At 42.4% G+C, this 12897-nt stretch overlaps 1 protein-coding gene across 4 annotated transcripts in view; it reads left to right on the forward strand.

Annotated features, from left to right (window-relative positions):
* MIPEP (mitochondrial intermediate peptidase) overlaps positions 1 to 12897 on the forward strand; it is a 210635-nt gene that overhangs the window by 129731 nt on the left and 68007 nt on the right. For all 4 annotated transcript variants that reach the window (XM_033237239.1, XM_033237225.1, XM_033237232.1 and 1 more), the window contains exon 18: positions 1493 to 1566. In XM_033237239.1, the coding sequence (XP_033093130.1) occupies positions 1493 to 1566 (74 nt within the window). The remainder of the gene's footprint in view (positions 1 to 1492; positions 1567 to 12897) is intronic.

Here is a 12897-nt window from a genome sequence, read left to right on the forward strand (position 1 = left end):
TTCCTGCTTTGCTTAGCACTCACTTCAGGATGTGACCAGGGCTAGTGTTTGATGTCAGCATGTTTTTGATACTGTAATGCTATCAAAAAGTCGGATTAAAGACCATGTTCACAAAATGACCCACAGGTAAAGAGGCTCCAGAGCTTCTCAAATGGAAACAATATCAAAATTTATTTCACCTGTCTCATCATAGTGTGTAGTCATGTATGTTAAAGAAATCGCATTTTTCGTAAAATACAAAAGAGTAGTACTAAATAACTTGTTTCCAGGTCCCATTAGTTTGGAGGATTTATGTCTACAAAAATTATTCCAAACCTACCTTCACATATTGTCATAAACAGTGTTCCTTGCGGAAGTCTGTCAGGTGGGCATATCCAGGTGACACAGAAGACGGGAACAGGCAGCCCCCACTGTGCCTTTACCACCAGCACACTCCAGTGGAGTTTGCTGGTCTGTTCATTGTTATCCTCAACCTAGGTCTTCTGGTGTAATTAACCTTTTCCTGCCAGCTTCTCTTCCTTCACTCTTATTTTAGAATGTTCTTTTTCTCTTCTTTATTAGGTGCCATCACAAATTATTTCTTAATGGTATAATTTCAAGCCTCATTTAAAATAATCCTAAAACTATTTTTATAGAGAATAAAATATAATATTTTACTTATTCTATAACAGGAGTCCCCAATCCCCAGGCCACAGACTGGCACTGGGAACTAGGCCACACAGCCGGAGGTGTGGTGGGTGGGTGAGCGAGTGAAGCATCATGTGTATTTGCAGCCGCTCCCCATCACTCTACCGCCTGAGCGCCATCTCCTGTTGGATCAGTGGCAGCATCAGATTCTCATAGGAGCAGGAACCCTATTGTGAACTGCACATGTGATCCTTATGATTCTCACAAGGATCTGGGATGGGCACTCCTTATGAGAATGTAAGGCTGATGATCTGTCACTGTCTCCCGTCACCCCTGGATGGTACCATCTAGTTGTAGAAAAACAAGCTCAGGGCTCCCACTGATTCTACATTATGGTGAGCTGTATACTTATTCCACTATATATTCCAGTGTATAATGTGGTAATAAAGTGCACCATAAATGGAATGTTCTTAACTCATCCTGAAACCATCCCTCCCGCATCAACCCTGGTATGTGGAAAAACCGTCTTTCACAAAACCAGTCCCTGGTGCCGAAAAGGCTGGGGACAGCTGTTGATTAATACATAAAGTAATTATTTTTATAAAGTGAGGTCTCTTGTTAATGAAACAGGGAGCCAAAAGTATAGTTATCCTCTTACGGGGAATATGTCACACCTGATTTATCTTAGAACAATTGAAAAGCCAGCATTTGATTTTTAGAAGCAAGAAAATAATGGTCGAATTGTCATACGGTGGCAGCTTTTATGAATATGATGTCAGTGTGACTCAGGACTTGTCTTGTGAGTCAAAACAAGTGTGAATGGAGGCTGCGCCAGCAGGTGCCTAACGGTTCCTCTCTTCCCCAGGGCCGCTGGGGAGCGCTATCGCAGGGAGATGCTGGCCCACGGGGGAGGCAGGGAGCCCATGCTCATGGTTGAAGGTAAACCAAAACCAAAATGACACCATCTATAGTGAAAGCTGTTTTGTGTTTTCTCCATATGTTTTTTTCATTTAAAGAAAATGTTTTAGGCCAGGTGTGGTGGCTCACGCCTGTAATCCCAGCACTTTGGGAGGCCCCAAGAAGGGTGGATCACCTGAGGTCAGGAGTTCAAGACCAGCCTGGCCAACATGGTGAAACCCTGTCTCTACCAAAAATACAAAAAATAGCTGGGTGTGGTGGCAGATGCCTATGATCCCAGCTACTCTGGAGGCTGAGACAAGAGAATCCCTTGAACCCAGGAGGCAGAGGTTGCAGTGAGCCGGGATCGTGCCATTGCACTCCAGCCTGGGCAACAAGAGCAGAACTCCATCTCAAAAAAAAAAAGAAAAGAAAAAGAAAGATCTTAGCTGTGCATTGTGTTCTAAGCATCTGTCTCACTGTGTCCTAAGTAAATTAATTTTTAGTTACCATGATTTATTCAAGCACCAGGATAAAAATTCAGGTTTTAGCTTTCAAAATGTTACTTAGACTCTAACAGAAAACTTTTTTATTTGTCATAAACTCTTAGAAAATTTTCCTTTAGATTTTAATAGGTCACAGTACATTTTCTTTAGCCTGAAGAACTCATTTATTTTTTATTCCTTTATTTCTTTTTCTGAAAGTTTAGCTAAGAAATTCCAAGGCATCGGGTTAGTTTTTTTTTTTTAACCTTTTGAAAAATTATAACGTAATTAAATCTTCTCTTTAAGGTACCACAATTCTTTTTTTCTATGTAATTTTCTCAGTAATTTTTTATTTGAGTATTTGAAAATTTAATTGTAAATGGAAGTGATCATCATGATTTTTCATATATAAATGTAAGAACATGGAAGCATTCTTACAAATATAGGAAGATATGAATGTTACTAGATAATTGCAGTATATTGATGGTTATATTTGCGGCTGAGCTTGACTATCTGAGAAGTTTTCTGGCTATCTGAAAAAGTTCACATAGGAAATAACTTTGAATATTGGAGAAGTGTTGTTGTCATTGTATAATTGAGTGGGTCTGGGTAGCAGTGTGACTTAAATGTGTCCTTGCCTAAGACTATTGAATCTAATGCCTATAGTCCTTTTTAGTAGAATTCCAGATTCTTGCCTTCAGCCATTCATGTATTCAGCAAACATTTGTGAAGTGCTAATTATGCGCCAGACATGACTGTGTGCCAGAGGGGAAGTCGTGAAAGGCACCTGACAAGCACCCTGCTCTTCCAGAGACTGCGTTCATTCTCCCAGCTTTGTGAAGAGTGAGGCAGTGCACATGCTGACGCAGCCGTCATTTGCAGCTAGTCCTTGTTGGCCCTTAGTGAACTTTGCCACGTCTGGGGACAGTTTTAGGGATTTCCATGTATCTGTTGATTGACTCTTCTTAGTAACCCTGTGAGACAGGAGTTACGATCCCCATTGTATAGACAATAAACAGGTCAGGCCTTCCGCTTATGTCACAAGGCAGTGTGTGGAAGAGCCAGGGATTGAACCGGGACTTCAGGCAGCAGACCAAGCTCTTCAGCTGCCTGTACTGTCGGACAGGACATCTAGTTCAGGGTCTGTCCCAGACCCAGGCAAAAGTGAAACAACAGGCACGTCGTAATCAGCTACTGATTGGGTACACTGTGTACTTCTGGCTGGTGGTTGGTAGCGCCAGCCCAGCAGGGGCTAAGGCGGAAAAGCAGCCTTCTCAAGCAGTGGGTTTCTGTGAGGTGCGTGTTCCTGGCAGCCGGGCTTGGCTCATCCTTGCGCAGGCCATGCTGTCTGCACCTCAGCATTTGCTGATAGGCGATGCCATCAAAAGAAAAAAATGTAAATCTTTTTCAGTGCTTGTCTTTCGGCGGGTGTGCTTTTCTAGTCAGCTTCCCAGAATGTTGCAGCTAACTCTCTAAAAATTCTGTCTTTATCCAAAACAATTTTGTGTTGAGAAACTTAATATTTTCTGCACTAAAATTCACGGGAGAAAAAGAAGTCCACCATTCAAACCAGAGATGATGAACTATTCAGATTTTAGTTAACACAAACAATAGAACAATTCTTTTACGTTTTCATATTTTTCTTAATGCTGTTCTGTCAGATCTCATTAATTCACATGATTTGTTTCATGTCAGAGGTGAATGGGGGACATGCAAAGAGGGTTATGCCAGTTGTCACTTCATAGTGCTGGATTTGTAAGGGTCTTAACCCTTAGTGGCTTCTCATTTTCTTGAAGGCAGTCAGCCTGTACCCCAAAACAGCAGGGCATAGGTGTTGGCTCACAGCCTTAACACTGGGGTATCACCAGGAGTGATGGGTGAAATTACTGAGATTTGTAATGTAAAAGCATACAGGATCTCGTTGGCAGTATTCCTCTATGAAAATGTAACTTTTTATAGGTACCTTGTATATTTTTGTTTAACTGCTTCCTGGATAAATGCAAAGAATTGTATTACATAGCAAAATGCAAAGAAATAGAATACCTGCCTTCAAATTATGTACCTCCCTAATCAAATCACAGCAGTTTTTACCTTCTTAGTTATAAGACTGTGTTTCTTAGGGTCAGAATACCTTTGTATTCACCCTTGTGCTCTTTGAATGATACAGATTCAGAGAAGTCAAATAGGGAATGCTTTTGATCTTTGAATAATAAGTTCTACATAGGCAAACTTTTAGATTATTTATCTTTTCCAGAATGAGTCATCCCTTGGGAACAGGGCTCTGCTCAGAGCTCTGAGTCCCTCGGCCATTTCAAGTCCTCACCAACTAGAGGCCAACACCCCATTCAAGGAAGTCCCTGAGCACACAGGATTCCTCTGCTTTCTTTTTTCCCTGATGTTTGCTTTACATTCATCAGTTAAAGGCCACTGCTAGGCAACCATGTATCTATACTCTCTAACTCTTGGCTGGAAGGTGTTTATTCAGCAGTCTCCCATTACCTAACTTTACACAGAGTGATCCTCACAGAAAAAAGACAAGTTGCAGCAGCAGGGGCTTTTCTTTAAAAGCCTAACACACCAAATACCATTTGAAGGCAACATAATAGTGGTTAAAACAGTATTTTCTTCCCCAGAGAAAGCAAGCCATCACATGGTGAAATAGAATTGGATTTGCAGTCAGTGACTCTGCTACTTACTGTTTATAAATTACTTTGGAAAGTCACTTCATTTCCTTGTGGGAGGTAAAATGTGATTTGACTTCAAAACACTTCTTTTTTATTTTATTTATTTATTTATTTATTTTTGAGATGGAGTCTGTACTTCCCAGGCTGGAGTGCAGTAGCACGATCTCCTCTCACTGCAACCTCCACCTTCTGGGTTTATGCGATTCTCCTGCCTCAGCCTACTGAATGCTGGGACCGCAGGCAGGTGCCACCACGCCCAGCTAATTTTTGTATTTTTAGTAGAGATGGGATTTTGCCATGTTGGCCAGGCTGGTCTGAAACTCCTGACCTCCGGTGATCTGCCCTCCTCAGCCTCCCAAAGTGCTGGGATTACAGGCGTGAGCCACCTTGCCTGGCCCAAAACACTTCTTTTTAATCTGCTTCTCCTTTTTTTAATCTCTGAAGGGAATGGGGTGTGTGTGCAGACATGTGGCAGTAATGTTGCAGATTGACAGTATGGCCTTGTCTATTTTTAAACACATTCATAGCTTACATAAAGATATATATTATAGGCATGACATTCAGTCACTTAATCCTCCACTAAACACATGTGGCAATACCTGACTGAAACCCACTTTCTTAATTGCTGAGATATCTGGGGTGAAGTTTAACTCTTATTGTCAATATTAAGGTTTTCTGCTGTTTATCTCATACCCCCACAATGGTTTTTGGCTTATGTTAAATCACATTTCTGAGTAATAAGATAACTTAAGGTTTTTGCTTAAAATAAACCATAATGATACGGCATTTCCATTCATTTTACCGTTTTATAAAATATATACCAGAATATTTGTTAAGTATGCTATGGTGAGCATGATCTAAGGTTCAGTTTCCAGTACAGTCACTTCAGAAAATGTGCAGTTTTCTAGAAAGACAGATATGCTGAGGTTTGTGAGTAGCAAGGAAGTAGTACTTTGCTCCCGCTAGGAAGCAGAATAGTTTCTTACTACAGCAAATAGACAGGTAGAATTAGATAGATATTAGCAATGGAAGCTATATTAGTTCAGCAGTTTGTGAATGGCAATTGTAGTACTCATGCAAGTTTTCATGTTGCCCTCTGTAAACTACCTGGTCTTTTTGTGTTTTACGTTATGTAAAATTTTTAGGTAAATGCCTCTTCCTGAGTTTTTAGGTTCAGATTTTACTTATCCTCTGATAAGTCTAATCCCCTATAACACAGGTCATATTGTCCCTATTTTTATAAATAATGAAACTTAGGGTTCATACCCTCGGTGCTGCCTTGCCCACATTTTTCTCTATTGATCCTTAAGTTCTGACATGAAAGTGACCTGGCCTTTAGAAGGCAAGAGATATAAGCAATGTGGGTCTTGGGCCCTGATGGTTCTCTTCATGATCTCCAAGTCTTTTTTTTTTTTTTTAATGTCACAACCTATCTATTCCCATTGACATTGGAGAGGCCTGCCTCACATCCACTGATCAACAACCAAATCTTCCTCTTCCTGCGAGCTCCTTTCGACTTTTGTGGCAAAGCTGTCAATTTAGTTTATAACCATTTTTAGCCATGGTGGTCCTGATGGGAAGATTCTCCCCACAGCCACGTAAGCAGGACGTGGCCCAGTTAGTTTTGGGTTCTGCCTCTGGTTACAGAATTCCCTATGCTCTTTCTTCAACTCTTCCACAGAGAATCTGAGGGGAGGGGGAAGGGAAAGGATAAAGTCCAAGATGTTAGCATTCCAGGAGGTTATTTGTAAATATTAAACAACTTTATTTCTATGCTCCTTTCTAATCAGAATCCCTCTGGCCAAAAGCAGTATGCAAGTAGAGATACTAAATAATATACTAAATAGTAACTTGATGGAGTTTTCCAAATGGACCAAACATCAGATCAGATGTAAAGAAATAGTAGTAGCTAAATGAGTCAATTCTCAACAACTGAAACTCTATTTTGTTTGTTTTTTCGCATCAGACTGACTCACCAAACCAAAGTCTAGAAGCCCACAGGGCCTTACCTTAAGCTGATTAAAATCATAATACCTTACGTTTCTGTAGAGCTTTATTTATAGTCTGCCAAACACACTCGCTTTTGCCATATTATCCTATATTATCTCTTCTAGCTTATTAAATATTTTTTGTTCAAGAAACAAACCAGAGAATTATGGTTTATACTCCAAAGAATCACCTCCACACTCCAAGAAGATTAATACAAACAATAAAGATATCTATCTACTAGTTTCTTTAAAAACCGTTCTCAGTTCCAGGAGCACGGAGCACATCAGCACCCAGAAATTGGGTTTACATCATTCTCAAGTAAGGGGAACCAAGGCTCCTTGGAGAAATGGCTGATTCCAGGGCTGGAACAAGGAAGACAGAAGATGAGCACGAAGTATCTTATAGTGCCAGAAAGGAAGGACGTGCCCAGAAACACACAGAGTGATGAGTGCGTCTGTCATAGCAGCAGGCGGCCACTGAAAGAGCTCCCAGTGCCCCAACCTGGGCCCACGCCGACAATCAAATAGATCACACAGTCTTGGGATGTGATACAAAGTATTAAATACGTATCCATGAGGCTGTACTGATGGAAATGATTGCATGAATAGAATAATCTCCCATGGGGAAGAGTTCCAAGTAATTTATGTATATACTCCCCACCTCAGGGAAGTGGAAGATAACTCCCCACTCATTATGTGGGCAGCGCAGAGTGACGTCCGCCCAGAGCACTCTCGAGACGGCGGGGGAAATGACAGATACAACCTCAGTCAGGTGATCAGGGTCAGCATCAGTGACGCGTCATGTGGACAGGGTGTGTCCTTGATGTCATATGATGAGAGGTTTTCCTCCCAGAAACCCAGAACCCCAGTCTCATAATGAGAAAGAACGTCAGACACCCCAAATTCAGGACATTCTGCAAACGACCTAAGCAGTACTCCTCAAAACCGTCACGGTCATTGAAAACGAAGTCTGAGAAGCTGACACAGTCTAGAGGAGCCTAAGGAGACGTGGCAGCTACATGTAGTGTGGTCCGCTGGGGGGTTCTGGAGCAGCTAGTGTTGATCGTGCCAGGGCAATCTGACTAAAGTGTACCTAGAGCTAACAATATTCTGTCAATACTGGTTTGTGAGTTGTGACAAATGTGCCACACCATGAAAGATATTAATGATGGGGGAAGCTGGCTGAGTGTGGAGTGTGGAGGAACTCTCTTGACTCCATCACAGTTTTTCAGTAAATCTAAAACTATCCTAAAATTTAAAATTTAATTAAAAACAACCTCCTTGGGAAGGTTTTTAGTAATGCCACTGCTGCTCGTGGTTTGGGCCACACCTTGACTCCACCATGTTTCCCTGCTTCCCAGCAGCCTTTTCAGTGCCCCTTTGGGGAGGGAGGGGCACAGAGGTGAGATTGGAGGGGGAGTATTGGGCACAAAATGAGGCTGGAAGGTAAGTGGGCGTCAGGTCAGGCAGGGCATTGTGGATGCTGTGAAAGAGAGTCGGTGTTTATTGTGAGGACCATGAGAAACCATTGACAGTATTTTGAAGGCAGGTAGTGACAAGATCAGTTTTCTGTTGGCATGGAGGCGAGTGAGTGTGATGTCAAGGGTGACCCCCAAGCTCCCTGCTTCAGTTGTTACAGAGATGGTTGCATGGTTATGACCACCATGGGGGACAGAAATCAAGAAGCCCTTACGCCATTCAGCCACTGCGAGAATTCAGCTCAGGAAACTCGCAAGCCCGTGGGACTCCGTTTCTGAGCGACTGCAAAGGACTCTGTTCAGAATGGACTGGAGGCAGCTCTTTGCCCGTGGAGTTCTGATGTCGGGAAACTCCCTTTTTCACAAGGAGACTCACTTCAGTTTTAGACAGCTCTGATTGACAGGATGACATGTGTATTCAAATTGACCCAAAATATTTGGTCCACTTGAAAGTATGATGTCTTGTTGACACAGCAGCTTAAGTAATAAGCATCGATGCCTTTTTTTTTTAATAACCTGATTACTAACCTAGTAGGCAAAATGTGCTTAGTGCAAGGCTTTGCCATTGGTGTTGTTTGCACAATACAACATGACAGTCAAGGAGCTCTAAGTCCTGTCTGTCAGCAGAAGTACAGCTGACATTTAAAATAAGAAAGCTAAATAAACAGTCGTTGCTCAACAATAGCTTGATTAATTTCCCTATTGTCAAAAGGCATACACAGATACTGAAACAGAAAAGGCCTTCTACATTGTCACATAGCACTGAAAATTCGTAGTAGTTAATACTTTCAGCTTTAAAGCATGCAGTAGCATTTATGCAATCTGATTAATTCTCTAGATATTGGCATTGTGTGGCAAGGCTGGCATGCCCAGCACTGTAGGAGAACAGTAAATGCACACTCCCTCTGGATGGTTATTCCTAAATTTATTTTGTAGACGGTGTCTTTGCTTTTTATGTTTTTAATCGAGGGATTTCAAGGGAAAGATAAGCCTTGATGCATGACAGGTTCTGCCTGACGGAGCCCACAGCATCTGTGCTCCACAGGTATGTGGAGGCCCAGCATAAATAAATGCCAGAACGTGCTCAAAGCACCAGTCTTGGCTTGGGATGAGTGCCCACCCCAGGGTGTGTTTTACATTTGTGAGGGACTTAGGAGGAAACCCCCTCACACAGATGTATTAAATATTAAAAGATAAGATGATTTAAAACTACTAGCATGCCAAGTAAAACTTTGCTGTTGGAAGTAAATCATTCTGATGAATTCTGCTGGGTTGTTCAAACATTTAGGAAGAGTCTCGTTTCCCCTGGAGTCAGACACTCTCTACCCCTTGCTCTGCTTTGTTTTTGCTTCATAGCACATATTAACATTTACTTCCTAATTTCAACATGTATTATTTAATTTATTGGTTTATAGTCTCTGCCCCTCAATAAAATCTAAGTTCTGTGATGGGAGGGCAGCTGGCTGTCATGTTCACAGCTGTATCGGCAGCCCGTTACAGGGCTCAGCCCATCGGCATTCAATAAATACTTGTTAAATGAGTGAATACACGAATACCAAAATAGACTTAAAAGAGCAATTGTTTCCTATGCTATAGAAAAGTTGTGATTTAGCTGGGTGTGATGGCATGCACCTGTAGTCGCAGCTACTTGGGAGGCCGATGCAGGAAAATCACTTGAATCTGGGAGTCAGAGGTTGCAGTGAACCAAGATCACACCACTGCACTCACTCCAGCCTGGGTAACAGAACGAGACTCCAGCTCAGAACAAAGCAGGCCGGGCACGGTGGCTCATGCCGGTAATACCAGCACTTTGGGAAGCCGAGGCAGGCAGATCACAAGGTGAGGAGTTCGAGCCCAGACTAGCCAACATAGTGAAACTCCTTCTCTACTAAAAATACAAGAATTAGCTGGGCATGGTGGCACGCGCCTGTAGTCCCAGCTAGTCAGGAGGCTGAGGCAGGAGAATCACTTGAACCCAGGAGGCGGAGCTTGTGGTGAGCCGAGATCATACCACTGCACTCCAGTGTGGGCAACAGAGCGAGACCCCATCTCAACGACAACAACAAAAAGTTGTGATGATTACAATGGGAACAGGTTTTTATTTGCCTGGTTCAGGAATTTTTTTTATCACATGAATATTTTCGCATATTTCATAGGCTAAATATTTTCATGAAGTTCTTTAATCATGTAAAAGAAAAAATATATATAGCAATTGTGCTGTCTCCACACTTGTTCAGTCTCTCACCTGTTCTCTTATTCCCATCCTGCCCTTCCTGCTTCCTGTCACTGTATTTTAGACACTTTTTGTTTCAGTACAATGCTTGGTTCTGCCCACTGGGCAAGTACTGACTGTTAAGCAGCTAGATAGCAGGCATAATAAGTAGGGGACACCACTAGAAGAAAGGGGGTCCACTGTCCATTCCCAAGTAGGTCCTTACTGGCCAGAGTCAAGCACCTCTTCATAAGCCCTGGGCAGCAAGAGTTCCTACCTAACGATTTCAGATAGTACTCTGTCTAAGCAGCATGCAGGAAGAAGACTCACCATGCAGGAAAGGCGAAGGGACAATGACAGAGTGAAAATGTGCCAAGTAGGTCATGGGCAGCATCTTTAATCCACCAAACACTGCTCTGGTGGGTCGTGTCATCTCCACTTCCCATGTATGGAAGCAAAGGTCTTGTTTCAGAGCCATTCTCTGGCATAGTCAGGAGTTGGTCACATTCTTTTGTCTCCAGAGCCCCTGCTGGCCCATAGCACTCCTCACCTGACACCTCTTAGCCATAGACTCTTGAATACTGGCTTCTTCTTCAGCTTCTGTTTTGTCCGTGTTACTTTTGGTGGGTAGCGCTCGTTTTGACAGTTTTCTCTGATAGTAAGCGATCATCTTCGACCTTCTGTGTAAATTTGATGGGTCCCTCTTCCATTTTGAGATACGTCCAGAGGTTGATTTTGAGGTCTGAGACAGGTTTCTCTTCCTCAAGTAAATATCTTGTAGTAGATTCGTTCCAAAAAATAGACTAATGATTCCATTTTTAGATGATGTCAATGTATACTACCTTCTAAAAGGAATGTAGATAACATTCTCTCAGTGCTTTGAGTGCTTAATGGAAACATCATGTTTTTTGAAGATGGTCATTTGTAGATGGTGTTCCTTTTTTTTTTTTTTTTTGAGAGGGAGTCTCTGTCACCCAGGGGTGGTGGAGTGCAGTGAGGCGATCTCAGCTCACTACACCCTCCGTCTCCTTGGTTCAAGCGATTCTCATACCTCAGCCTCCTGAGTAGCTGGGATTACAGGCGTGTGCCACCATGCCTGGCTAATTTTTGTATTTTAAGCAGAGATGGCGTTTTGCCACGTTGGCCAGGCTGGTCTCCAACTCCTGACCTCAAGTGATCCACCTGCCCCAGCCTCCCAAAGTGCTGAGATTACAGGCATGAGCCACTGCACCTTGCCTATAGATGGTGTTCTTAACTTAGGGTTAAAAATGTGTTCTGGCCTGCTGCCGTGGCTGGTGCCTGTAATCCCAGCACTTTGGGAGGCTGAGGTGGGTGGATCACCTGAGGTCAGGAATTCGAGACCAGCCTGGCCAACATGGTAAAACTCCATCTGTACTAAAAATACAAACATTTGCTAGCTCTGGTGGCATGTACCTATAGCCCCAGCTACTTTGGAGGCTGAGGCAGGAGAATCACTTGAACCCGGGAGGCAGATGTTGCAGCGAACCAAGATCATGCCGTTACATTCCAGTCTGGGTGACAAGAGTGAAACGCTGTCTCAAAAAAAAAAAAAAAAAAAACAGTGTGCTGAGTGGGTTAAACACAGGTTACAAAAGCAAATGTTTTATCTCCAAAGCTCTGGTTCTAGGTTTTGTTTTGTTTTGTTTTGTTTTGAGACATAGTCTTGCTCTGTCGTCCAGGCTAGAGCACAGTGGCGCAATCTCAGCTCACTGCAAACTCCACTGCCCAGGTTCAAGCGTCTCCTGCCTCAGCCTCCCGAGTAGCTGGGATTACAGACGCCCACCATCACACTTCGCTAATTTTTTTATTTTTTGCAGAGATGGGGTTTCACCATGTTGGCCAGGCTGGTCTCGAACTCCTGACCTCAAGTGATCCGCCCACCTCGGCCTCCCAAAGTGCTGGTGTTACAGATGTGAGCCACTGCACCTGGCCTGGATCTAGATTCTTAACTTGCCTGCTTGACACCCTCAGGCATCAAGCTTCAAGAACTGAGGAATTCACAAGTTGGCGATACACTGATGAATTTACATTTGGAAGGTGTACCAGTAAAAGGTTAAATAGTAGTAATAATTATAGAGATTTAGAGCAGATTTTAGTTGAAGAATTGAAATTGACATTTGCTAGCCAACTCTTTTATGAAATGTTCCCAGAGGACATAGGGACAAGATTTCTCTTGGTTTCACTGGATTGTTTCCTGAAGGAGCATTTACAAGACACCTTCTGGTGTTTATGTCTTTTTCACCTAAATGTAAAAGAAACTTTGTCTTTATGACTGTGATGTAACATTATTAATAATGAAATTAGATTAAGAAATTATACCTAGACCTGATTTTCTTTTATATTTAATAGTTTATCTTTACATTAAAGTTTTCTCTTATTAAATAGTCCCTGCTTAATTTTAGAGTTTGCATATCTCAAATATCTGAATAGCATTATCAGGTTCTTTTTGTGACTCATCCTATAAGTTAGAGTATGTCAGGTAACACAGTTTTTTACTCTCTTTCC

Source organism: Trachypithecus francoisi, unplaced genomic scaffold (genome assembly GCF_009764315.1).
Source record: "Trachypithecus francoisi isolate TF-2019V2 unplaced genomic scaffold, Tfra_2.0 Contig01461, whole genome shotgun sequence".
In the NCBI taxonomy this organism is placed as follows: Eukaryota; Metazoa; Chordata; class Mammalia; order Primates; family Cercopithecidae; genus Trachypithecus; species Trachypithecus francoisi.